The following is a 26,291-nucleotide window of genomic DNA, read 5'->3' as shown; positions in this document are numbered from 1 at the left end:
TCATTCCTATTGTAGCCATTATGATAGGAGATTGCATTTTTGATTTTGGGAAACAACATTTTATCATAGCTTTCTAGAGAAATAGTACATGACAAAAATACAGCGTCGATATTAAGACTCAGCTTCATTATCACATAACAGTTATACTCCCATTAATGCGTCATACATAACCGCATACCAACCTTCTTCTATTCATACCCTAGGCGAATCCCCAAGGCGAGTAACCACCCAGCAGTTGTACTATTTCCAGATAGCAGATTAAGGAATAAACGCACTGGGGAACTTTCCGAGCTTCTCAATCGCCGATCTAATAGCGCCGGAGATACCAAACTGACTGGGAATACCATCCACCCGATGGGTAGAATTGATGTTCTTAACCAGGACGATCTGGTAGCATGTTGCACCTCCCTGGCGGGAGACGATAGTGGCCCAGGACAGGAACCACTCCCAGGTCTAAAAATGATCAGAAAAGAAATTCAAGAAAGCAAAGATAAAGTCAAATACTTACGCGATACCACTTCGGACCGTACTTAGCCTCCACATGTTCACGGTTGGCAACCCAATTGCGATACCACCGCCAAAGGGTAGCAGAGTAATGAACACCGACCGTGTCAACGCCCTTAATCTCAAAGCCCGTTCCCTCAAGTTGATCAATGACCCATCCCAGGGGCGTACTTGCGTCTGCTCCAGGGAAAACGTATTTGTTCATGAACAAGCCCCAAATCAAGTCCTCATACTGCCAGTATTTCCGAAGACCGGAGTATTGCAAATAGAAGACACCGTCATCATCTAACATATCATGGACCTGTTTCAAAAAGCCGCGGAAATGACGAACGCCCACATGTTCCGACATTTCAAGACTAGTAATTTTTTTGTATCCTTTGGGGACCCGAGGAGAGTCACGGTAATCCAGACGATGAATCTTGCTTTGAGACTCAGGGATACCAGCGTTGCGAAGGGTGGTATTGCCCCATTTTGTCTGGTTGCGACCTAAAGTGATACCGGTGACATGGGCCTTGTAGTGAACACTGGCGAAGGTAGCTAGGGTTCCCCAGCCACAGCCGATATCCAGCATGGTGTCACCCGGTTGCAAATCGATCTTCTCGCAGACTACAGTAAGTTTGTTGTCCTGAAGCTGTTCGAGGGATTCTTCCTTGTTGACATCGCCAATGAGTCCAGATGTATAAATCATGCGGGGCCCCAGGAACCATGCATAGAAATCGTCGCCACGGTCGTAGTTGCCGCTCACCTGTTCCTCGTCTATTCATGCGTTAGCTGGACATCCCATGTAATTGGTCTCTCGTTCAAAGCAAAGCCATGAAATTGATATACAAGGAATTATTTGTACCTTGCGAGCGAGAGTGAACGATGAGTTCAGGAACAAAGCCAAACAGGAAATGCTTAAATACGCCCCATGAGAAGCTGAAACTAGCCCAATCGTGGCGGTACTCGAGGTTCTCCAGACAATCTCCATTGTTGAACTCCACCTCACCACGGAAATACTTCTCGTAGAAGACCTCAATGGGGATCTTCTTCTTGCCGTTGTACCGGGCCCGATCGCTCTCTTTATGGAAATTGAGATAATATTCCACAGGCCGACCTGGAAGCTTAGCCTTCTCGTTCATACGGGGGGACATAGAGGAGAAGATCGTCCAGAAAGCCATGAGGATGGGGATCGTGGTGCATACTGCAATGAAAATTGCAAAGTAGAGGCCACCGCCCAATTGGTAGGATATAAGCCACGGCACACCGATCAATAGGGAAAAGAGGAGGAGATTGGACCATGAGTCATTTCCGGCACCGTCAGCAGGAAGAGGGGCATTTTTGATAGCAGGAGACTATAAGGATAAGTTGTGTTATCACAATTGCTCGATATTGAAACCGTCTCTCATTCCTTGTTTCGCGTGATGGGCAATGAAATTGTGCTTACCGTTGTAGTCCGAACTCCACAGTCTTGTTTTGGAGGGGTTTGTGTGGTCTCTGGGGTCACAATGAAGTCAAAAAAGGGAGGAGACTCGGGGTGCTTTTGTGACATGGTGACTGGAGGAGAGCTCAAGCTCTGGCACTCTCTCCGAAACGTAGAATGGCCGATGGAGAGTGATGGAATTAGGTTTGGCTTGTTTATATATTCGCCATTTTGGCGGAACAAGGACCTGGTGCTCCTGGGCCCTGAGACCCACTTGATACGTACCAATTCATTTTCGCTGTTTCAAAGTACCGTGGATCAAGAATGATCTACTGTGTAGTACTCAGTATTAAGCTATTCATCAACTCCTTCTTTGCCTATTACCTTGATCGCGGGCAGCTGAGGCTATGCCAGAAAAGGATAACCGACGTTATCTGTGGACCCACTGCCTAACCATATAAGGGATAGCTCAATGTGATCCATAATACTCACCATCCATTAACATGGATATCGGATCCAACGACATCCCTTGTATCCTCTCTCCACTACTATTAAACAAAGGATTGGCCAGAAGCTACCATGCATGGGGTACTCCAATTCAAGAGCGCCCGCGGAGAGGGGTCTTTCCGTCCTTACAGACGAAAGGATGCCAAGAGGACTAAATCCGGGTGCCTAAGCTGTCGGGTCCGGCACACCAAGTGCGATGAGACTAAACCAATCTGCGGCGGCTGTGTGCGCAACCATTTGCTCTGTACCTGGCCCAACTCGGGGAAGACGATCATTACTTCGGCGTCTGCGGGATCTGACCGCCCCGAACAGTCTCAGAATGCAACATCACTGCGTCGTCTCTCCCCGAACCGTGCACTATCGCTTTGGCCCCGGCTCAATGGGAGGTCGGGTGAACAAAGACTGCTTCAGCATTACATCGAGAGGTCAGCACAGAGGCTAGTAATAAGAGATGTCATCAAAAACCCTTTTCTTGCCTATATGTTGCCTTTGGCGCAGCAAAATGACGGGTTCCTTCATGCTGTCTTTGCCATAAGCGCTTCTCACCTGTCTTATGATGATCAACAATCACATATTGTCGCGCTTTCCCATTATGGAGTTGCGCTACGGGCAGTCAAATATCTTATCACAGAGTATGGAAGTGGATACAATCGTAACCCCGTGGTGATAGTGATGTTGCTCCTAGCGTTGTGTAATTTTGAGGTGAGCTCCTCTTCATCCAACAACTAATGTGACATCTGATAAGCGCTTGCAATCGGCACGTGGCAGAGTTTTAAAGTATTATGTATTAACCAGGGCTTCAGATAATAGACGGAGACACAAATGGCACAGTGATGCAACACTTACTACCATGTTGTGCCCTGTTGGCGTCACAGGATAACCTCTTAGACACAGTCGATGAGGATTGCGCATGTTTCATCGCAGAGCAGTATATGTTTCTCAGTAATGTCAATAGCCATATCGGCCTTGGCCCCATAAAAGCCAGCAGCTCTAGGCCGACCGAAAGCCAAAGTTTAGATCTTTCACCACTTTCATACCGAGCTTATTATCGCGGTCGCTGTTCCGGGTGTGCGTACGAACTATTTGAAATGATCCCACGAATCGCTTCTTTTGCCGAGAAACCAGCCATATCTTCTCCCCGACACCTTGATCCAGATATCATTGTGGAGTTCCACTCCCTCGAACAGCAAGTCCTACTATGGGCAGTACCAGCGCCATGGGGTGGGCAAGGCCCCCCCAAAGGGCCTGACGCAAACGAGATAGCTGCTGCGATATTTCAGCAGATGGGCTTACTGATAACGCTGCGATGTGCACTAAATGGTCCAGGGTTGCCGTCACAGCCTATTCGAGATCAGATCTGGTGTTGTGTATCTGAGGCCAGACAACTATTAAAAACAATATCGCCGTCAAGTTATGCATGGGGAACACTTCTTTGGTCACTGTTTCACATTGGATCGTGTATTATCGTCCAGGAGGAGCAGAAGGACTATATTGCTACTTTTATGGCCATGGAAAACAAGCTTCCTGTCTGTACTAGCCTAGTATCTGTCCTTTCCAAATTATGGGATGCCATACGTCAGGACGGGGGGTATTATGGTCCTTATGGAATTAGGAAATTCCTTGCGCGGGAGGGAATCAAGCCGAGCCTGTGATAATGCTGGACTCAACCATAGATATAGGGATGTAAACGAACGAGCCGTTTAAACCACGCCGTCATGCGATTGGGTCCTGACTTGTTTATGTGCCTATTATCTCGATATGAATTAATTGGCTGAGGCAAAGGCCATGGGGCAACGCCAAGAAAAAAGCAGCATGCTCATGGCGAGCATTTTTCCAAACAGAACAGCTTTCCATGTAGCTGCTGCAGGCTGCCACACAGGAACCGTTTATCTTCTGCTAAATAAGGACTGACGGAACAATGATCAAGTTGCAGGTTAGGGGGCGATATTGGATTCAGCGACCACGGGTTGTCATATTGACCGTTCCATTTCACGTCGAGGAAGAAATAGGAGGCAGATGTTGGTTTTATGCTTTCGGTGCTCAGGGATCTAGAGCAATGACCTGAGGCAGCCATACTTCGGCCGTTGAGCTGCTTTTCGGTACTAGAGCAGATCCAAACGAGTAATTGGGCATAGCATGAATAAATTGCAGGCTGCAACAGGCCCCTCCGAGTGGACATATATGCCTGCGAACAGAGACGGTCCAAGTTGAATTGGTGTGCGCACGCATCCAACAATATAGTTCATTGGCGCTGACGTTAATTGATTCTTTTACTCAATTGTGAGCCCGTGACATAGAAAGAAACTTATTTCATGCTTAGTGGTCTATGCGCATGTTAGGTATGCAGCGGTCCGTGCGATGCTGACCGATTTTAGGTTAGGTCAAATTTACCTAGTCGTTTGGGCATTAAAAATCATCCGTAAAGATGGATATGTTGTTAATAACCTCATGTCATGGAAGCCATCAGTGAGTCAGAGCGGGTAGTTGTTATTATCAATGTGATAAGAGTCTATACGATGGCGTGCTTTTCGCCCCACGAATGCTCATCGAAATACGACACTAGAGCCAAGAAATTCCAGATGCCGATTTAAAGCGTCGTATCGCTCCATATTTGCCCTGGAAAATTTACGAGCGGTTTCTGCTTCCACTTCACGGCGTATTGAGAGGACATATCCGTGACAATGGCATTGTCCACGGCTGCTTCCGCGGACGAGAAACATGTCGACATCAAATCAGCAGCGACTGCTAGTTCATCAACAGTCAAGGGCGATGGCGCGCTCCAGCTTCTCGCGGCCGGTGGTGAAGCCGGCACACTTGACCACGAGGCCTCACACCGACTAGTCCGCAAGATCGATCTTTACGTGATGCCGCTGATCTGCATCGTGTATTTCCTACAATATCTGGATAAAATCGCCATCAGTTATGCCAGTGTTACGGGTCTTCGGGAGTCGGCAAATCTTCATGGAAACCAGTTCAACTGGGTCTCCAGTATGTTTTTCTTCGGTCAATTGGCGTTTCAATTCCCGACGACCCGTCTCATCCAGGCATTTCCCCTTGCTCGATACGTCGCCTTCAATGTAACAGTCTGGGGGACAATACTAGCATGCATGGCCGCGTGTCATTCCTTTGCTGCATTAATGGTATGCCGTACATTGCTTGGTGCTGCCGAAGCCGCAGTGGTGCCGGCTTGGGTAGTGTTCACATCGCAATGGTATCGCAAGGAGGAACAGGCTTTTCGAGTTGGATTGTGGTTCTCCATGTGTGGCTTTGCGCAAATGTTCGGAGGGTATATTGCATACGGTGTAGCCATCCATATCGGTGGCGATCCTACTGCTTCGCTCCGCGGATGGCAGGTAATTTTCCTCATCTTAGGATTGTTCACCGTCGTGATTGGCATCTTGTTCTTCTTCATCCTGCCAGACTCGCCTGTGACTGCTCGGTTTCTATCACCAGAAGAGAAGGCCCTGCACGCAGAGCGCCTGCGAAGCAACGTCCAGGGCATCGGCAGCAACGTGTTCAAGAAGGCCCAAGTGTATGAAGCTCTGAAAGACCCGAACACATGGCTGTATTCCTTCTGGGTTTTGGCTGCCAATGTACCGAATTCCATCGCGACTAGTTTCGGGAACATTCTCGTGTCTGGCATGGGCTATTCGCAAACGCAGAGTCTCCTGCTAGTGACACCTTTAGGTGCCTACGAAGTTGTTGCCCTCGTCGGACTGACCTACCTCGCCATGAAAACCGAACAACGACTCCTCTGGTGCATAATCGGTCACATCCCCTCGATTGTGGGTGCAATCCTCATGGCAACCACAGACAAGGCTCCCGCCCTTGTCGGCTACTATCTCACAGGTGGCATTCCGATCGGGTGGACCACTATCCTGGGCCTAACAAGTACCAACATCGCTGGGTCAACGAAAAAAATCACTGTCTCATGTATCCAGACCATCGCATACACGGTCGGAAATATTATTTCGCCCCAGACTTTCCAGGCGAAGGATGCCCCGCAGTATCTGCCTGCCAAGATCTCGATCGTCATCTTATACGTTCTTGTCACGCTGGATCTTTGCCTAATTCGCTGGCTGTCGATCCGGGAGAATCGCCGGAGGGACCAAGAAAAGGAGGCGCTTGGTAATGCGTATACCGTGCCGCAGAATCATGAGTTCTTGGATCTAACCGATCGGGAGAATCCCGAGTTTCGATATGCGATTTGACATGCTCTGACATTGTATATATATCGCAACAATAGAATAATGGATGTGACATGACACAAGAATGAATATGTAGCGGATCTGTGCATTAGAAAGAAGATCGTAATTGAACATCAGAAGGTGAGAGCATGGTCGGATAACGTTCATTTCCGCCTAATACGCAAAATACAGCTACATCGCAGTTATTGCCGCAATATCTCCGCACCATGATCTGCATTCCCCGCAAGGGGTTGACATTCAGGCTAATTGCTTGCATGATAACAAGGTTATCGGTTAGCCATCTACGCTGTGCGATTGGTGGAATGACAAACAGCTCTCCAGACGAAGAATTTGTCCATCGCCAGAGCGATACTTAACTACTACTATGTGAGCATGGATATCAGCCGGTTTTTGTGTTAGAGAGCATTGCATGACCCTTCATTTCCCAACGGCGGTAAATTCAATTGAGAGTGCCCTCGGTTTGCAGGCATATAAAGGCGACTCTGCCTCCTATCACCATGTCTTGGTCAGAGGTAGTCAAACTAGGCACTCAGTAAGATGGTGCACCTCTATCCCTTCTTGCGGCCTCTCGCCGCATTCTCGTTCTTTACCTCCCTAGCTTCGACTGAGAGCGTCTTTCCAAATTGTAGCACTGGCCCATTAAGCAAGAATGATGTCTGCGACACATCGCTCGATCCCGTATCTCGTGCCAAATCGCTCGTGGCAGCCATGACTCTTGAGGAGAAAATCAACAACACCAAGTACGACTCGTCCGGGGCGCCCAGACTGGGCCTACCTGCCTATAACTGGTGGAATGAAGCCCTCCATGGCGTAGCCGAGGGTCATGGTGTGTCGTTTACCGACGGCGGTAACTTCAGCTACGCAACTTCCTTCCCAATGCCCATTCTCCTCGGAGCTGCTTTCGACGATGATCTTGTGAAGCAAGTCGCCACTGTCATCAGCACTGAGGCTCGAGCGTTCGCCAATGGTGGTCATGCGGGTCTCGACTATTGGACACCTAATATTAATCCATTCCGTGACCCGCGATGGGGCCGAGGTCAAGAAACTCCCGGAGAAGATCCGCTGCATCTTTCTCGGTATGTCTACCATCTGGTGGATGGACTTCAAGACGGTATTGGGCCTGAGAGACCCAAGGTAGTCGCAACGTGCAAGCATTTCGCAGCGTACGATTTGGAGAACTGGGAAGGTATCGAGCGATATGCATTCGATGCCGTTGTGTCTTCTCAAGATTTATCTGAGTACTATCTACCCCCATTCAAGGCATGCACGCGCGATGCGAAAGTCGACGCCGTGATGTGCAGTTACAATTCCTTAAATGGCATCCCCGCATGCGCAGATCGCTGGCTGCTGCAGACTCTCCTCCGTGAGCACTGGGGATGGGAGCAAACTGGCCACTGGGTCACAGGTGATTGTGGCACAATTGACAACATCTACGCTGACCATCATTACGTCGCCGATGGTGCCCATGCCGCCGCCGCTGCTCTGAACGCCGGAACGGACCTGGACTGCGGGTCCGTCTTCCCGGAATATTTGGGCAGTGCGCTTCAGCAGGGACTGTATGGCAATCAGACGTTGGATAAGGCACTTATAAGACTATATTCATCCCTTGTGAAGCTCGGGTATTTCGACCCTGCAGATGACCAACCTTACAGATCGATCGGGTGGAACGAGGTGTTCACTCCGGCCGCCGAGGAACTTGCCCATAGGGCAACGGTCGAAGGAATCGTCATGCTCAAGAACGATGGAACTCTCCCACTGAAGAGCAATGGGACAGTAGCAATAATTGGCCCATTTGCGAACGCAACCACCCAACTGCAGGGAAACTACGAAGGACCTCCAAAGTACATCAGGACGTTGATATGGGCAGCGGCACACAAGGGATTCAAAGTTAGATTCTCTCAAGGCACAGATATCAACTCAAACAGCTCAGCCGGCTTCGAAGAGGCCATCTCCACCGCCAAAGATGCAGATATTGTGATCTATGCGGGCGGCATAGACAATACAATTGAGAAAGAGTCGCAGGACCGCACAACTATTGTGTGGCCCGGAAATCAGCTAGATTTGATCGAACAGTTGTCCGACCTGAAGAAACCATTAATAGTGGTGCAGTTCGGCGGTGGGCAAGTGGACGACTCCTCCCTTCTTGCCAATGATGGTGTCGGGGCACTTGTATGGGCTGGTTATCCCAGTCAAGCGGGTGGCGCAGCCATATTCGATATTCTAACTGGCAAATCAGCACCTGCCGGACGGCTCCCAGTAACACAATACCCAGCCACCTATGTGGATGAAGTCCCCATGACAGACATGACCCTTCGTCCAGGGTTCAACAACCCAGGAAGAACCTACCGATGGTATGACAAGGCGGTGTTGCCTTTCGGCTTTGGTCTCCACTATACAACGTTCAATGTGTCATGGGATCACGATGATTATGGTTCGTACAACACGGATTCTGTAGCCAGTGGCACTACTGATGCACCGGTTGATACGGAGCTTTTTGATACATTCTCTATCACGGTGACGAATACCGGGAAGGTGACATCGGATTACATTGCTTTGTTATTCTTGACCGCTGATGGGGTCGGGCCTGAGCCTTATCCTATCAAGACACTGGTGGGATACAGTCGCGCGAAGGGAATTAAACCCGGACAAAGCCAGCAAGTGAAGTTGGATGTTTCGGTGGGTTCCGTTGCAAGGACTGCTGAGAACGGAGACTTGGTGCTGTATCCGGGGTCTTATAAGCTGGAGGTAGATGTCGGCAAGGACTTCCCGACGGCCACATTTACAGTCAGTGGAGAGGAGAAGGTGTTGGATGAATTTCCCGAGCCACAGCAGAATACAACTTCCAATGTCACACGTCAGGGGCGATGAGGTATCCGAATTGCTGTGCCCAGTTCATGGCGCAATGTTATCAATTCTCGTTTTCATGAGACAATGATAGTTAATCCAATAAGAGATTGGTAGCTCTAGATGCAGATCATATGTACAATAGCATCGGCAGTACTCAACGATGTCCGGGAGAATGCAAGCTCAGGATCTGAACCCCGTTGTTTGTGAACACGTGACGTCATACAGAAACGTCACGTGGTATCGCGTATATCTGCCTTAGGCTCCAGGCTCTTGAGCAAAAGAGCTGCCCAAAACTACACAAGTGACAATTCTCAACCGCATGAACTTTTCATGGACTGTATAACGTGCGATGTGCTCAATTGTGGTACCAAGGTGCCCACACCCCAAAACTTCTATATGTAACTTGTAACTCGGGATTGTGTAGCTGTCATACGTCTCTTGAATCATGCAGTTCGACTACTTTGTATATATCTGAAACCCATTCATCTAGTTTTGAGCAGCACCAGACCAAATGTAAAATAGCCAAGGGGACGAAGAAAATTTCAATCGACTTACCAACTTATTACGTGACTAATTTTGATTTCAGCTAATTTGATGTCCTTGTGTTACAATTTTAATAAATATTTGGTCATGATCGGACTTTCCTAAGGCTCACCAAGCGTTGGACTGCGACTTGGACGGTTTTACGTAGGTTACGTAGCATGTTGCGACTCGGAAGAACATACGGGAAAGACCAGTGCAGATCCGATATCTGACACATGTTTCTCGGGTATATCCGGCAGCGGGAGAAAGAGCATTATTTAAGCCACCAATTTTGTTTTTTAACCTTCCAATTCGATCGATGTATTCACCGGTATGATTACCGAACAATTGTACTGTGGATATGTTTATAAGTGTAAACTTGTTGTAGATTAGTCCTGCAACTTACACAGAGGGGGACATTCTCTCCATGTTCGATAGGATGCTTGTAGAGAAAAGTGGAAGCCGCTGGCATCAGTGTCAACCCCCTCAGAGTACGGAAATCACACCGGTCAACATGTAGCTCATTACAGAGCGAAGAATATGTTGCATGTGAGTAGACGATGCACGAGGGTTTCACAACAAATGCGCCTAAGTGATTAAAGTAGATAATGCATGTCCCAAGTTGATTCTTGTCCCTTTGATAGAGATCCTCATCATCTTCTCTGCTGTTACTACCCAAGACCCCATGAAAGATGTCTTTTGAGTGGTAATGATGATTGATAGTACCGGTTGCTGGACGACTTGCTGCTGTTGTCCTGCTCAGCTTGGATCAGGTGGCCAACATATTACAGATCACACCCCAGGTGCGGTTGGAACCAGAAGTGTATGAAGGATCTCTAATACGATGTTTGGCTGGCAGGAACGCAGGATGTATTTATCTTTGCGAACAGCTTAGTCGACATACGACCGGCTCAGGTGGATTGGGACTGCCTGAAGAGTCTGAATGCTCCTGTCATTCCCAAGATCTCAAACAGACCTTTTCAAATTATCCAGCATATGGGTGTGATCGTTATTCCTTCCAGTGTTTCCTCGGACGAGTCTCGAACGCTGATCGACAAATTGGCTGAAGGTACAATCTACAACCATAAAGGCACATACTCTGTGCTGGCCATTTCTGGACCTGGAAGGAAAATACCAAAGCCTGAATTGAAGATAATTCGCGCCCTGGAGTTCATTGGAAAGACAAGCATGTGTCTATGTGAGCTAGATTACATATGTAAGGTGACTTCAGGTTCCTTCTTTAGGGTACCATGTCCTCATCGTTGCCCCCAGGAGCTAAAGGCTGACTAAAAGCTCCGATAAAAGCGCAAGAGCTTCATCGAGTGGACCGATCCACAGATGCACTACCAAGATATCGTACAGTCTTCTGGAACTGTCACGATTATGCAGTCAATCTCGCCATCCTCATCATGGATAACTTCCCCCCACCACCAGCTCTCGCGAAACTACATAGAATGGTAGAAGATTCTAAATCTGCCTTCTGCCGAAAACACGAAGAATGTGCTTTGGCTACGATGTTGGCCGCTCTTTGTATCGGATCATTTTTATGTGTACTTGATCTCCTCGGATACACCTCGGCACATATATTCATTCTGTTCGCGCTTTTGTCAACGACACTTTGTGATGCGTACTATATTATATGGAGGTTTCAGCAGGTTGAAGCTTTGCAGATGCGAGAAGCTTGGATACAAATTCTTGCGCAACGCTTTTCTAGACTATCTGCCTTCCGTCGTGGGAACCTTGTCAAATCGTCGATGACTAGGGAGCCCTTATGGTTTCCAAGAGGCTAGGAAAACAAGACACCCATGGTGCCTTTGTGCTGCCATTCCCTGTTCCATTAGTGTTTCTGTAATTTCTCCTTTTTCCTCTTACATTTTTTTATCTTTTCTTTTCTTTTCTTTTCTTTTCTCTTCTTTTTTCCTTTTCCTTTTCCTTTTCCCTTTTGTTAGTCTTTTTTGGACAGTGTATCCTGATACTATTGTTGCATTTAGAACATATATGCTTATGCTTCTTGTACTTTGTGACGTGAAGATCGATTATTGTCCGAGTGCTGACTGTACGTATTGCGTCGCCGTGCCATAAAAGAAGCAATCATGACCATATCCCAGAGCAGGTCCAGAGGTAAGACGCAGCATACTGCATTGCAGAAGCAGAATAGATGTTGTTGCACAATTGGTTCAACAAGTCCGAGTATAATGCATAATATATTACGAGTTTTCAGGCCCTCAAAGTACATACATGGCTTAAGCTGGCCATCTATACAGTGTTTGGATGGTGAGCTTCGGCTCGCATTCGATGTGACGATAGTAAAAGCTGACAGTGAAACTAGAAGAATTAATATAGAGGGCTAGTAACAAATGAGAAGAATCGAACATGGTAAAAATATTTGGAAAGAAAGAGCGAGGTTACCCTCCCTGTGCCCGAAGCTATCTCGGGCGTTGAGGAAGACACGAAAACAACAAAGACCTCAACATAGTACTTCAACAAGAGCTCCTACTAGAGTAGATGCAAGCTCATACTACTAGTCTAGTACCGAGGCATTCAATGACATTATACGGAATAAGAAAAATGATTGCTTAAGAATGGTCGGTGAAATAAAAATGTATGAGTGCCTGCAGTGCCCATTTGCCAGCGTCATATCTTGAGTTATGTGCTGAATGGTTTTCTGAGGACTGAGACTGCTCTACAGAGTATGTATGCTACTATAGTGCGCCCGTCCCCGAGAAACCGAAATGGAAAAGAGAGGGGCAGATAAAAAGAGACTTGTAGGTACCTAAGCTACTTATCACTAGTAGGTATAAATCCAAAGCACCAATAAGGCACGTCACATGCCAAGTCAGGTGTGATAAAAAGCTGCTAGAACCCACTATTGCTTTTGCCAAACTCTACCTCATGTCCCTTTAGTCTTCCCTGACCTAGTATGGACCAGCTCGTTTTATCTGAAACAGTGAGAGGCTGGAGATGTGTTTCATTCATCAAAGGTCCGCTGACCTCTGCTCACCATTCACTGATATGCTGCATAGGGCCAAAGTGACATTGTGAGTGCCAGATATCTTGTCGGCTTTCTTGATTTGAAGCGAAATACTAATCGCGCTCAAGAGACAATTCTTAATTATCGCAGGCTCAGCTCTAGTGGATCTATCGATGGTCTTGTCTACAGAATAGCCATTGGGAGGGATAACGCTGGTTGAAATACTATCACTCCTGGTAATGGTGAGATGGATCAAACCACCAATTAAGATAAGGTTGAAGATGCATTCAGTGAATGTACCCGGTGATCTAAAACCACCAATTAGAGCTCTGATCATCTGTTTTCTCCTCACGGCCTCCCCTCATCTCCTTTCGATCCCACCACTGCTTGATCAATAATACTACTCGACCAAGCTTGTTTATCACCCGTGCCTTCCCTGCCATATCTCCACTTGGAAATCCTTTCGTATGATATTATATCCAATATGGAAGTCTTTCTTCACCGTGTCCCGGCGGATCTTAATCGGCATGGCTTCAAACGCGAACTTCACCCCTTCATGAAGTACCTCCGAATCCAAGATTTTATTTGTGACAAGCCCAGAAAGAAACGTTTTGGCACTATTACATTTCTGCATGTCAGCGACGGAGAAAGATTCCTGCAGACGTATGGAGAAAAGCAAAGCCCGCATGGTCCTCTCCCTGGGGAACTAAAGTCAAATCTGAATCTTTTGGGAGTCGATGTATGTTGCAAACCAAGCAGATATCCACCAAAGCCTTTCGCTTTGCGGACGTTGGAACACGAGGCCCAAGAAAGGGCAAAGGGTTACCGGGAGCGACCAGAGGAGTCTGTCGTTTTTGAAATGCAGCAATACAGCTGTGGAAGATGCGACTTTCTTGGGGATCGGTTGACATACAGTCCTGAGGTTCAATGGCCAGCAGGAGGAACTGTCAAGTTCAAGACGCGATCTATGATCGTCAACGTAATTCCCGAGTGTCGAATTCAAATACCTCTTGCCACCATTATTAGCTTGATATACTCGATTGACGGTACTCTCACAGTTACCCTCTCTGATGTGCCCTTCTTCTTCAAGGCAATGGGGCCTTCCTACAATCCGGTGGGGATACCATCCAGTCAGATACGTCTGTCATGTTTAGGGAACGGACATGACCAGATAGTTGGACAGTGCTTGGTTTATCAGTTCAAAGTTTCTGTAGTGGACTTTAGGGCAAATATAGAAAGGCTCAAAGATTGGGAGATAACCATCCATCGTTACGACCTGTCCACAGCAAGGTCCCTATTATCGTCACAGACAGTCTTGGTTGAGTTTCACAAACTGTTGAATGAGCTAGCGGAATGCACGCGCAAGAAATCTGTGCCGTTTGGGATTCTTTTCCAGCTTCAGGCGTTGGCACAAAACGCATACCTGCATCCCACCACTAGTCGTCAATTGACCGAAAGGTTATGCAAAAAGTTCTCTGAAGATAGGGCAGCAGGACGAGGTTCTATCACCGTGGACGGAATAAGAAAGCTTTTTAATATGATCGGCTGGCCGTTTCCTGGAGATGATCCGTGGGGCTATGAGGTAGACTCTCTCATGGCGACGCTTGAGGAGAATCACAGAGAGATACAAGACGGCTTCGCCTATAGAGAAGGGCTTCATGAGAACACACCTAACATGACAAAAGTCTATAGGGTCAATGTGACCCCCACCCGAATCACACTGCATGGGCCCGAAATGGAACCTCAAAATCGGATTTTACGCAAGTTTCCCAACCATCACGACAACTTCATCCGTGTACAGTTCTGCGACGAGAATGGAGGAGATTTGCTTTTCAATGCAGGGATGGACTACAAGGATATTTTCGCGCGATTCAAAGACATTATGACAAGGGGGATCCAGATCGCCGGTCGCACATATAGTTTCCTCGGGTTTTCGCATTCCTCATTGCGATCTCATGTGGTTTGGGTAATAGCCCTGTCTATGAAGCAATTTCATAGCAATTAAGACTGACATATCTCACAGTTCTCTTCTCCCTTTAGTGATGATAATGGTCATATGCAGACGCACTTCTCGATCATCAATGCAATCGGTCAATTCTCACATATAACGTCACCGGCACGGTGTGCAGCGAGAATTGGCCAGGCCTTCACCGAGACGCCATTCATGGTCCCGTTAGAAAAGCATGGGGTGTTAGTCTCAACCACTTCGGACCTCACATCGCCGGACGGTTCACGGGTGTTCAGTGATGGGGTCGGAGCTATATCGCGAGAGGTGGTGGAAAGTATTTGGGCCGACATACCATTAAAAAGGGGAAATCCTACATGCTTTCAGATCCGTTTGGGTGGGGCGAAAGGCATGCTTGCTGCTGATACCCGATTGCCCACTGCGGTCATTCAGATCCGCCCATCAATGGTCAAGTTCGATAGTGAGGATATGCAAAACCTGGAGATCTGCAATATGGCGTCCAGACCTTATCCCATGGTTTTAAATCGCCAGGTGATTAAGATCTTGGAGGATATGGGTGCCCCCCAGGATTGGTTCTTTCAAATGCAGAATGAAGAGCTGACGCGTCTTCAGTCGATCACTGTCAGTACAGATAAGACATCAAGGTTTCTCAAAGACAAGTCAGTTGCTGAGTGCATTGGACTTTATCGACTCTACCGCCAATGTTACTGGACACGCCTGAACTATAAGAAGGATGGCTTCCTCCGTGCCATTGTTGAGGCGGTGGTTCTCAGAGAGCTCCGGCTCCTGAAGCATAAAGCGCGCATCCCGGTGAAGAAAGGCATGACACTATACGGGATCATAGATGAGACAGGCTTCCTTCAAGAAGGTGAGGTTTATGTGACATTTGATCGTATGGAAGGGCGATATGCGGCACCTCCTGGGTCTGGGCATATCTTGGTGACTCGCTCGCCTGCGCTTCACTGTGGCGACATTCAACGTGCCCAAAACGTCATACCCCCAGAGGGCCATCCACTAAGGTTCCATCGTAACTGCATCGTATTCAGTCAGAGAGGAAGTCGGGACCTGCCAAGTAAGTTGAGTGGAGGGGATCTCGATGGTGATTTGTATCATGTCATCTGGGATCCTGACCTACAGAGCGTTGAGACATTTGCTCCCGCAGACTACCCGCGTCCCACATCTATTGATATAGGGCGTGTGGTGACGAAAGATGACATGGCTGCATTCTTTGTGGAATTCATGCGGTCTGATATTCTTGGTATGATTGCTATCCGCCATATGATCATGGCAGATCAAGCTGCTTTGGGAACCAGGGATCCCTCATGCTGCATTCTGGCTGAACTACACTCGAAGGCCGTGGACTTTTCTAAAACTGGAATTCCCGTCAACATGATGGATATGCCTAGAGTGAACCGTTATCGACCGGACTTGTAGGTCCCCTTTCTATTCTGTAATCCTTCTGTCTCGGGTCTAATCTTTGAAACACCTAGTTTGGCGCCAGGACCCCAAACACGCCTCTATAATAAATCCAAGATTGGGCTTGAGCAGCATGTTTCACATGCCAACTATGACGATAATGATGACGCTGATGCAGAGGAACCCTACCGTTACTATAAGTCAGAGAGGATCCTTGGAAATCTATACCGGGCGATCGATGAACAAAACATCTGGCGCAAGCACGTTCTTTCTGTGTCTGACACAGACGAGGAAACTTTTTGGAATAGTGTGATTGAGGACTGCCTCGGGAGGTGTAAGTCGTTGTCACGAACCCCGAGGGAAGAACATCTTGGCGAAGCAAAGCGAATTCGAGCAGCGTAAGATACAATGTTTGGCTATTAGTGGATTTGAATTACACTGCTGATAAAGTCGTCTTCTACAAAAGATACGAAGACGCGATAATTTCTGCCATGGACACCTACTCTGACCATCCAACTAAGCCTATCAGCGAGTTAGAGGTCGTCATCGGGTCCATCATTAACAGAAGGGGTGTACAGACCCGCCGCCAACGTGACCGATCAAATAAACTACACGAAGAGTTCGACCGAGTTGCTACATGGATTACAAGCATCATGCGCCGGCAGGAGGTTGAGGACCCCGATCCTAATGGCTTAGAGCTATCCATGGCATGTCTTTATCATGGGATCCAAGGGAGCGATTCCTGCTACCGCAAGGATATATACGGTGAGCTTAAGAGCTTCAGAGTTGTCGCAGCCTGTGCACTGTTAGCCGAGTTGGATCATCGCGACAAGGCTGGTCCGAAGAATTGCTTCACTATGTGAAATCTATGAAAACTGTAGTGTCGGGCAACGATAGTTTGAGAATATGTTCTTATTTGGCGGCATTGTCTATGCTGATCAGTCAGATCAATGTTCTCTGATGCATTCACGGTACGTAGGTATTAGTAGCCCATGGCAGGATGCTTGTTCTTTTGTGTGTTTAGAAAACGCAATCACTCTGTGGATTACCAAGACAACCTCCTATAATCTTATAACCTAAACCTGGAAGACATAGACTGCTCAGTCCATGAAAAGTATTACAACATGTTATCAATATGGATTCCAAGCAATCAGTGTTCCTAGACAGCTGTTTGTTTGCTTAGCCCATCTCGTGACTCATCAGTTAGACGACCGGCCCATCCGAGTCACTGCCAATGTCTTATGATATCCAATAAAGCCAGCTTACATGTTTACGATCTCAAAGCGTGCTGTTCACTTTTATCACCATCCACTCATGCAGGGCTTGAGCTATATCGTCACTATTCCTTTCCATGAACTGCAAATGCCCATTTCCATGCAACCCAGCACGACCTAACTCTAAATGCTCCGCGGGAACCCCCGCCTGGTGCAGGAACTTGATAAAACAATAGTCATACTGAGCATGGTATGAAGCCTCTCCAGTACTGATCAAAATCGGAACCTGTGCTAATTTAGGCAGTTTTCTGGCAGGTTCGTGCTGGATGATGCATGGAAGCAAGTCAGAAGAATGTGTTGGTACAGTCTTCATAGCTAGGGGCGATGAGACATTGGTGGGTGATGGGTCATAAGTTAAGGGAATAGACGTAAGCCCCCAAGGACGACTGTATTCGCTTGAAAATATGACCTCTCGGAATGGAGGGCCCTTTGGCTCGATTTGGATTAGCGCCTTGACCAGGTCCGGACGACTGTCTGCCCATGACCACCCATACAGGCCGCCTTGGGAATGCGTGATGACTATTGCCGGGCCAATGCGATCGAGAAGCCTCTCACCGGCGGCTTTCATGGTTTTTTCTTGGGCTCGACTGTCGGAGATGGATTGGATGGTACTCATGTAGTATGCGTCGAAGAATGGGTCACCCATTTCGCCCGTCTACGGTCGCGCATGTTAATGTGGGACGAATGAAACGTACAGTTTTCTGTGAGCACTTACACCCGGCCATTGGGTATGAAGTTTGGCTTGGGGCCATACGGGATACTTCTGCACGGCGGTGAATCTTTGTGAGATGAACTCCGCCGAGAAGGCAGTCTGACTCAGGTCATCGTCTGGCAATATCGGGGATCGACCGGTGAACGTTCGGTCGAGGAGATACACGACATAGCCGTGGTTAAGGAACCAAGATGCCCATCCTGGATTACCGTCAGGTTTATTGAGGAGATTCTAATTTTGTTAGAGGTTGTCCTGCCCCTTACGACTGAGTTGCTATTGGAACAGCATAAAGCTCACCGTCCCGGTCTGACCACCGCCGTGAACAAAAACAATCGGATACGGTTGCACACGCTCACGGACAGGGGACAACTTCTCCACATACATTTGGTTATGGAAATAGCTCCCACCACCACTACTACTATTGGACTGAACATACTGCCCACCAATATAGAAGTAATCCCTGAAATGAGGCGCCGCACCTGAGAATCTTGGAACGCCATGTACGACATGTGAAAGAAGAAGCATTGAGGCCAAGACAACGGCCGTGAATGCTTGGCAAACGTGTGGCATGGCAAGCGAGTCCGAGAACAAAGGAACAAAGGGGAAACGTGGGAAAAGGGGCGTAGTCTGGGATGGAGCCCCGTTGGTTGGTAGTGCCCACGGGGCGGAAGAGAACGGTTCCAAATATAATCGAATACCGGGGAAGGACTAGGGGGATGCCACACTAATGTCAGACCGTCGACGCCGATCCTCCACTGTTTCTCTCGTTAACGGCATCTTGGCCCCGATGCCTGTCGACCCACCAATAGAAGGGACGGTTTTTGTTGGTCAGAGGCTCCGAATGCGAGTCTAGAATTTCCATGCCCTAATTTAAATAAGTTCAAGGCATTAGGGGCAGGGATCGGTCATTGAGATAAAGACGAAAATTGTAACATTTGGATGATCGTGATTTCTTTCTTTGTCTCTCTTCTTTGACCTTTTTTTGTCTTATGAAAAGCTAACACTCTAGCATACATGACTAGATAAAGATAATCGAAAAATAGCATCATGAGATCTGGTGGCTCGATTCATGGGGTAGTCCAAAGTGGGCTCGCTTCGGAAACCAGCAACCGATAGGGTTGACGGTATACGAGTTTTGACTCAGTTGGCCCTGTCAGCTAACTTCCTCCGGATTAGAATCGAAACCCCAATGTCAGGGATCGTGATCCTTTAAGAACTGTAATGACAATTAACCCTCGATGATGCATGTCGTGGAACAAATAACTGGCAGGGATAAGAAAAAAAAATCTTTTCTTGTCTTTCGCTTCTCACACCCTCAAACCAAAGATGGCTACTGTCAAACGTCGAGATGTCTATGGATTCAACGGCAGCTATCGTGCTGGTGGGTGTGTTTGGTGCGCTGAGCGAGGCGTTGATGCTTTTGCGCCTGGTGATGCGGAGATGTCGCGGTCAACATTTGATTCTTAGTGATTATCTCACTATCGCTTGCATTGGCCTAGTGCTTGCCCGTTCTGCATTCGCGACAGTCATCTTGGTCTGGGGAAATAACCATATGGATCGATCTGTTACAGATATAAGCTCGACTGAGATCTACCGTCGCCAGGTCGGCAGCAAGCTGACGTTAGTTAACCGTCTGGTATACAACGTTTAGTATGTCTAGCTCGCTTTCATTCTTAAATTGCGTTAACATCCTCAGTCTTTGGCTGCAAAAGGCCGTGGTCCTGCTTCTCTGTCAACGAATCCTCGCTGGCCTTCCGTGGCCGGAACGAATAATCAAAGCATGCTGGACCTTGCTCGTTGCCAGCTTTGCAGCAGTTCAGATCACTACCTTTGTTGACTGTCGACCTCTGCACCTGTACTGGCAAGTCATGCCTGATCCAGGTGCGTACAAAACCCGCCATTATATTCAAGTGTCGGATAATAACCAGTCGTTGACATCGTACACAGGGTCATGCATCGAAGCTCACACTCAACTCGTCACTCTTATTTCTATGAACATCTCGACCGATACCATGTTAATGATGCTGCCCATGCCATGGATACTCAGGGTAAAAACATCATGGATGCGGTAGGCAATCGCTATCCAACGTTATAGGTATTCTCTAATCAAATCCCTAGCCGTCTCCAACTCGTCGGACTGTTTGCTATCGGACTACTACTCATTGCGATAGCCATCGTACGCCTTCCATCATTCGATGATAATACCTCTCAGCTGAACCGAAACACCTGGGGGTCTGTAGAGGAATTTCTCGCTGCATTCGTCGCTAATGTGCCTACCTTATATACCCTGCGACGAAGAGCCGAAAAGCGCTACCCCACATACTACAGCCACGGTGCATCTGAGGGACGGGTGGGTGGTTCACGGCAACTGCCTTTCAATGAAGGGATACTGGTCACGAATAGTGTTCAACTGGAGTATATGGTTGATGACAGACACAAATCGCAGGGCTCGGACCATAACGTTGTAAGACAGAATAGTGATGAGCACCTGGTGGGGAATGAGCGATGGCAGTGACATGATATTCATTTTGTAATTTCTCCTGGACCAATTACTTCGTCGCGAACCCCTTTCCCTTTTCCACGACACGGCTGCCTACCCAGGGTCTTGGCCTGCTGTGGTTTGGCCTTTTTTTCTGACTCTCCGTGGAAGGGTTATGATTGCTATATGTGTGTATCTGTGTGTATCTGGTGGGATTGCCCGTGGTTCACCGGTATGGTACGATGTATAGTATAATTTGGTATTAATGGATCTTGCCCGTGGAACGGACGTTATCAACAGCGTTGGTGGCAACTATCCTGGTTGAATTTCAATATGATATAACTATTATATAACTATATAATGACGGTATCCTGTACAACTATTAAACTTTTCGAGACAAGAATCTAGATTGTCATGTCTGAGTGATCTGTTCGGCCAATTATTCTCTGAGTTATATAGCTTTTAGATATAAGCTAGTAAAACTATAGAACCTCACCTTTAGAGCTGACAGCAATCTACAATTCTATTTATTGACAGTATCAGCTATACAGAGTCAGCACTATGTACAATTATAGTTAGGATCATGATTAGTATTATGACAGACAAAGTTGTGTATCCATAGATTCAAGTCTGCACTCGTACATTCGCGGTCGATATCGGGTTGAATTTCACCAACAACTTAGATAGTTGACGGCCTGTTGATAGCACAGGAGATCCTCAAATAACAATCAATTCATATCGGACGGACTCTGATGCCCATTTCGTGATCGACATATTCCATGCCTTCAGGATCGGTAGCAAGGAGTTTTGCCTCAGCTTCTTTCCTTTCCTTGCTACGTCTGCCCTTGCCCCAGCCCGCTGCAGACTTAAAAGGCTTCCCAAGCCACTGAAGCGCCGCACCCAGGGGCGCCGATGTCGCTGGACTATCCGCGATCATTGCATACGCAACTAGGAAGCAGGCACATAGACCCCAGAGTACGGTCAAAACCCTGGAGTGTTGTTAGATTCGTGGAAAGAACATGCGAGGCAAACGCAAAAGGTATGCTCACGCTAAGGCAATCTCGAATCTCCAAATAGTGATTAGTGCTTCACATGGCCGATTTTTATAACGCCTACCAAATTTATTCTTGCCTGAATAGATCGGTAGTACCTCGAACATTGTGGGTGTTCCTTCTGTGATGTCAGTGGGGTCTCGCCACATGTTATCATTTTCGCATGATCCGAGAGGAAGCGGCATATATTGTGATTGAAGGACGGCAGAAGCGATGAGACCCGTAGCAAGACTGAAGCGAGTAACGACACAAGCCAACCACCATAGTCCACTATGTGGTATAAAGATAGACAGGAGGAACACTGCCACCCCGATGCATGTCTAGATTACCGGTTAGTGGCTTTTTTTTTTTCTTTCGCAATCCGAACCAGAAGACATGCAGTTATTAACGGCCCGTCTGTACCAGGCTTGATATAGGGGCTATATGGAGGCTCGAAAAGCTCAGCATGTGAATAGACTCTATGGTGATAGGCACCGGATAGGCAGGCCAGCGCTATAAACAGCACGAGAAATATAATGGACATATATTTCTCGAGCCAGAGAATGGTTCGAATCCCTTGAGGTTTGTCCGCAGGTGCGGTGGACATGGTTTGCGAATGGCAGCTTATGTGAAGATGCGAAGCATTCGATAGTAGAGCAGGTGCAGGAAAGAAAGTGTTCGAGCTGCGCCTTCACTTACGATCGTTTTATGAGCCATACCACTTTTCCACTCCTGCACAGTTTTGCTTGGAGCGATCTGCAGTTTGTGCGGCGCAGTTAAATACGATGTTGGGGCTTGAGCGGAACCTAATACTATGTAGTAAAGATCAACACCCTCCATATCATTTTCGTCCAACTAAGTGGGCTAATACGAGCCGATAGACAGAAAATGCCTCTAAACCGTGATTCCAATCCTTGGCAGCCCCCTGTTCGCGTATTGTGATTGGGAGAGTCAGGTTTAAACGGAAGTTAAGAAAAAAATAAGATGTGAGAGGTTCATATACATACATAGTGCAAACCTTGGAAACCGAGAATAACTATCTTCGCCTACCAGAGTCAGGGCTCTATAGCACAAGCACAGCCTTCTTTGCACCAGTCCTGCCAGACCCCCTAGTCCTGCCAGACCACCTAGAAAAGCAATTTCTAAGTAGGTAAGCGATAAGACAATAACGTGTTCGCCTTGTTGCTGGCTAGAATTCGATCGAAGCGACAGGAGGATTCTGATAGCTCATCAGTTAGTTAGGCTAGGCGGATTTCAACGAAGACTCTCCTGGGGTTATCAGACGACGAATAATGTGCTTCGTTGCTTTGACGGAGACTCTCCATGATATGCACGACTCCTTGGTATTGTCTAAAGTTCTAATATGCATCTCTCTCTTCCTTAGCCCCGCACCCCAGATTAGCCGCATAAATAATACCGAATCTACAACTTAAGTTACTTTTAAGCACTGTAGCTATATGCGGCGCGTATGCAAGATGACCTGGTTTCAATTCGCTGGATAATGCCCGGCAGTCGATATACATTGAGGATGGGACCTGACATCCCAGAAATATTGTTATCCAGCCACTTCATCAACCGCATATAGCCCCTGAACACCTAGCGAATTTATTAACTGGCTTAGAAATTTAGCGACCCGACAGATCTATCATCTAGAATGGATTTCAGGCATCCGAGAAATATACTCCTACAATTACATAATTAACAGCATAGCCCCTAACTTAACTATTCCAGCATCGGAGCTTCAACAAAGCAATACAAGACTATTCTTAATAGTACTGTGCAGAAAATACACGTACAACTTCTTGGGCTTAATCCCAACTAGTATAATAATAACTTCGCTGTCAAGTATAGCGAAGAGTGATCTAACTTAACAAAGCAAGATTTCAAGTATAAGAAATACTCCTACTGCAGAGAAAACAGCTGGCATTATTCCACAAGCACAGCGATAGCATAACAAGCCCCATGGGGAGGTAGTCGCCCCTAATCACTGCGTTATGGTTGTGGCGGATGCCGGTTAAACGAATACGTTTTGGAAAGCTGGCGCTTTCTGGCCTCGAAAGCGGCCATTTTCGGCTTCAATGTCACAGGTCCTCGGATTCTATATGTAATTGACAATTCTTACAACAAGCTTACCGAACTCGTTCAGCCTTTTTGTTAGTTGATTGGAGAGCTTATAATGATTACTAGAGTGTCCTCTGTATCTACTTCGCCGATCATCATTATCTTCATTGATAAGCTGAGCATGTTCAGGTGAGCAGCTATAAAACCAACAGTCAGTTAGAACTTTCCCAACATTTTCCTTCTAACACCTTTCACTGTCAAGCTACTTTCGGTCTGGCTTTCCTCTAAGGTGAATCTATACTCTTACATAAATGGCTCTAATATGCTGTCTAGTCTATTGTTTATGAAATATAAATTCTACCCTCAAACGGTCGTAATGTTTCAGGGAATAGCTCAGCATAGTTGCTGACCAGCAGCTTCATTTCTTCCGCCGCTGTGGCCTGTGTAAATGGCTGGTTATCAGCCGTGAAGTTCAACGCTACCAGTGCTTTCTTCTCATCCCTTGACTTGAAAAAGCAGAAAGTCTGCTGATTGTCAAAGTCCACAACCTCAAACGCCCCGTGGATAAACAATTCTCGGTACTCCTTACGCAGCCGGAGGACTGACCTCCAGAAGGATAGCACGCTTTCCGGATCGTCCGTTTGTTTCTGCACATTGATTTCGGGGTACAGGTCATGGGCGCGCATCCATGGCGTCCCCGTCGTAAAACCGGCATGGGGTGAGTCGTCCCACTGCATGGGCAGCCTGGCATGATCACGGGCCAGAATCCGCAATCCGTTCATAATGCGATCTTTACGTGTTGAATCAACACCTGCTGCAACTTGTCGCTCTGCTTCTTGGTAGTATCCGCGACCCTCAATATCCTTGTACTCCTCGACTGACCAGTCGCGTGGGGCGTTGATCATGCCGATTTCCTGGCCCTGATATAGGAACAATGTCCCTGTCATGGCCATCATCATCAGAGCAAGCATTTTGGCCGATCGTTCGCGATGTTCAGGAGCATCCGACGCAAATCGAGACACTGAGCGACCATTATCGTGATTTTCGCAAAACGCTGTCGTCCACCCGTCAGTACCCTCAATGAAGGACTGCCACTTGGTCACGATGGATTTCATCTCAGTCAGCTGCCACGGGTTGAAAATGTACTTGTCCTCCAAACTTTTGCCCATACCAATGTGGCCAATATCTAGATGAAATACCATGCTGAGCTGCTTAGCGGACGCACCGACATACTTCAAAACATGTTCTGGATCAGGTGTATTGGCCAGCTCGCCAATGGTCACCACGTCCCCGTAAGGCTGCAGGGCATCGTCATACATCTCTCGCAAAAATTCATGGATTCGAGGCCCGTTGCACCACATCTCGATTGCCGGCTGGATATAGCTTTTGGGATCAGTAACCTGTGCGTCAGGAAAGTCCGTGTGCTTGCTGTACTTGTTGACGGTGTCGACGCGGAATCCATCGACGCCCTTGTTCAACCAGAAGCGGACTGCACTATCATAAATGGCCTTTCGTGCTGCCTCGTTGTCCCAGTTGAGATCGGGTTGCTCTTTAGCGTATAGGTGGAGGTAATACTCCTGGGTGCGTTCGTCCCATGTCCCTGGATGTTCGTTAGTTCGGGATTCGTCTCTGAATTCTGGTAAAAGGAATAAGTACAAGTGCTACCGGCAAAATATCCGCGGTAGTTAGTTGGGGGCAATCGATTGCCATCTTCATCATACCGAGGTGGGCGCCAAAAGTACCAATCTCTCTTGTCGTTATCTTTGCTGCGGCGACTTTCTTGGAACCATTTGTGCTGATCGCTGGTGTGGTTAATAACCAGATCTAGGATCAATTTCATGCCCCGCTCATGGCAGGCGTTTATAAGATTCTCGACGTCTTCGACACTACCATAAGCGGGCAATACATTTTCATAGTCGGATACATCATAGCCCATGTCATGCATAGGAGAATCATACATGGGCGATAGCCAGACAACATCCACGCCTAGTGAATGTAGATAGGGGACCTTAGAAATTAGTCCGGGAATATCCCCCCAGCCATCTCCATTGGAATCTTTGAATGAGGCGGGGTAAACCTATTCGGTGGGTGAGTGTCGCCTTTCGTTGACGAATGGTGAAGGTCATTACCTGGTACACGGTGGCTTCCTTCCACCAGTTATTTTCTCCAGAAGGGACTGTACGTACGGCGTGAGGCGACATGATGGTGGTATAAACGGGTGCGAAATAGATTCTGCTGCAGTCGAACTCCTCTTTATACGGCATTCCACATACTGCTTCCTCCGACTAGCCTCCGTACTGACTCCGTATTGCCTCCGACTAGAGCCCGACATGTCCTGCGCCCACCAATCAGGGCCCTCCTCCCGCGCTCTGTGGGGATCCCCAGATTCTC

At 47.5% G+C, this 26,291-nt stretch overlaps 8 protein-coding genes across 8 annotated transcripts; 4 read left to right on the top strand and 4 right to left on the bottom strand.

Moving 5' to 3' along the window:
- Positions 1 to 258: 258 nt before the first annotated feature.
- BDV27DRAFT_166875 (S-adenosyl-L-methionine-dependent methyltransferase) lies at positions 259 to 2,117 on the bottom strand (the record flags this gene model as incomplete). Its single annotated transcript, XM_032074306.1, has 4 exons — positions 1,931 to 2,117; positions 1,349 to 1,838; positions 509 to 1,260; positions 259 to 453 (listed from the first exon to the last, which is right to left on the bottom strand). Exons 1-4 carry the CDS (start codon positions 2,033 to 2,035, stop codon positions 259 to 261), a joined length of 1,542 nt encoding a protein of 513 aa, XP_031932028.1. The 5' UTR covers positions 2,036 to 2,117.
- Positions 2,118 to 2,485: 368 nt separating this feature from the next.
- BDV27DRAFT_153580 (major facilitator superfamily domain-containing protein) lies at positions 2,486 to 6,624 on the top strand (the record flags this gene model as incomplete). Its single annotated transcript, XM_032071819.1, has 2 exons — positions 2,486 to 3,115; positions 5,080 to 6,624. 2 exons carry the CDS (start codon positions 2,486 to 2,488, stop codon positions 6,622 to 6,624), a joined length of 2,175 nt encoding a protein of 724 aa, XP_031932027.1.
- Positions 6,625 to 6,990: 366 nt separating this feature from the next.
- Positions 6,991 to 9,489, top strand: bxlB (putative beta-xylosidase; the record flags this gene model as incomplete). The annotated part of the gene is made up of 1 exon (XM_032074305.1): positions 6,991 to 9,489. The coding sequence occupies exon 1, from the start codon at positions 7,159 to 7,161 to the stop codon at positions 9,487 to 9,489; it is 2,331 nt and encodes a 776-aa protein (XP_031932026.1). The 5' UTR covers positions 6,991 to 7,158.
- Positions 9,490 to 13,445: 3,956 nt separating this feature from the next.
- On the top strand, positions 13,446 to 17,229 carry BDV27DRAFT_166868 (RNA dependent RNA polymerase; the record flags this gene model as incomplete). Its single annotated transcript, XM_032074304.1, has 4 exons — positions 13,446 to 14,927; positions 14,985 to 16,357; positions 16,418 to 16,741; positions 16,810 to 17,229. 4 exons carry the CDS (start codon positions 13,446 to 13,448, stop codon positions 17,204 to 17,206), a joined length of 3,576 nt encoding a protein of 1,191 aa, XP_031932025.1. The 3' UTR covers positions 17,207 to 17,229.
- Positions 17,230 to 17,362: 133 nt separating this feature from the next.
- BDV27DRAFT_121621 (alpha/beta hydrolase) lies at positions 17,363 to 19,139 on the bottom strand. Its single transcript, XM_032065407.1, has 3 exons — positions 18,627 to 19,139; positions 18,333 to 18,560; positions 17,363 to 18,272 (listed from the first exon to the last, which is right to left on the bottom strand). Exons 1-3 carry the CDS (start codon positions 18,897 to 18,899, stop codon positions 17,622 to 17,624), a joined length of 1,152 nt encoding a protein of 383 aa, XP_031932024.1. The 5' UTR covers positions 18,900 to 19,139; the 3' UTR covers positions 17,363 to 17,621.
- Positions 19,140 to 19,298: 159 nt separating this feature from the next.
- BDV27DRAFT_27830 (uncharacterized protein) lies at positions 19,299 to 21,082 on the top strand. Its single transcript, XM_032076204.1, has 4 exons — positions 19,299 to 19,979; positions 20,026 to 20,210; positions 20,277 to 20,397; positions 20,448 to 21,082. Exons 1-4 carry the CDS (start codon positions 19,678 to 19,680, stop codon positions 20,842 to 20,844), a joined length of 1,005 nt encoding a protein of 334 aa, XP_031932023.1. The 5' UTR covers positions 19,299 to 19,677; the 3' UTR covers positions 20,845 to 21,082.
- Positions 21,083 to 21,541: 459 nt separating this feature from the next.
- BDV27DRAFT_153575 (uncharacterized protein) lies at positions 21,542 to 22,446 on the bottom strand (the record flags this gene model as incomplete). The annotated part of the gene is made up of 3 exons (XM_032071818.1): positions 21,542 to 21,797; positions 21,858 to 22,180; positions 22,228 to 22,446. 3 exons carry the CDS (start codon positions 22,444 to 22,446, stop codon positions 21,542 to 21,544), a joined length of 798 nt encoding a protein of 265 aa, XP_031932022.1.
- Positions 22,447 to 24,241: 1,795 nt separating this feature from the next.
- BDV27DRAFT_166865 (alpha-glucosidase) lies at positions 24,242 to 26,101 on the bottom strand (the record flags this gene model as incomplete). The annotated part of the gene is made up of 3 exons (XM_032074303.1): positions 24,242 to 25,500; positions 25,557 to 25,977; positions 26,030 to 26,101. 3 exons carry the CDS (start codon positions 26,099 to 26,101, stop codon positions 24,242 to 24,244), a joined length of 1,752 nt encoding a protein of 583 aa, XP_031932021.1.
- Positions 26,102 to 26,291: the final 190 nt, after the last annotated feature.

The sequence above is a fragment of the Aspergillus caelatus genome (genome assembly GCF_009193585.1).
Source record: "Aspergillus caelatus strain CBS 763.97 unplaced genomic scaffold BDV27scaffold_17, whole genome shotgun sequence".
NCBI lineage: Eukaryota > Fungi > Ascomycota > Eurotiomycetes > Eurotiales > Aspergillaceae > Aspergillus > Aspergillus caelatus.
This window is presented reverse-complemented; position numbering and strand designations above follow the sequence as displayed.

Bases quoted from the DNA above. Each gene is read 5' to 3' on its own strand.
- BDV27DRAFT_121621 (XM_032065407.1), bottom strand. From the start codon at position 18,899: ATGCCACACGTTTGCCAAGCATTCACGGCCGTTGTCTTGGCCTCAATG. The intron at 18,561-18,626 runs GTGAGCTTTATG...TAACAAAATTAG, and splicing joins GCGGTGGTCAGACCGGGACG to AATCTCCTCAATAAACCTGA. The intron at 18,273-18,332 runs GTAAGTGCTCAC...GCGCGACCGTAG, and splicing joins TTCATACCCAATGGCCGGGT to ACGGGCGAAATGGGTGACCC.
- BDV27DRAFT_27830 (XM_032076204.1), top strand. From the start codon at position 19,678: ATGTCTATGGATTCAACGGCAGCTATCGTGCTGGTGGGTGTGTTTGGT. The intron at 19,980-20,025 runs GTATGTCTAGCT...TAACATCCTCAG, and splicing joins CGTCTGGTATACAACGTTTA to TCTTTGGCTGCAAAAGGCCG. The intron at 20,398-20,447 runs GTAGGCAATCGC...TCAAATCCCTAG, and splicing joins GTAAAAACATCATGGATGCG to CCGTCTCCAACTCGTCGGAC.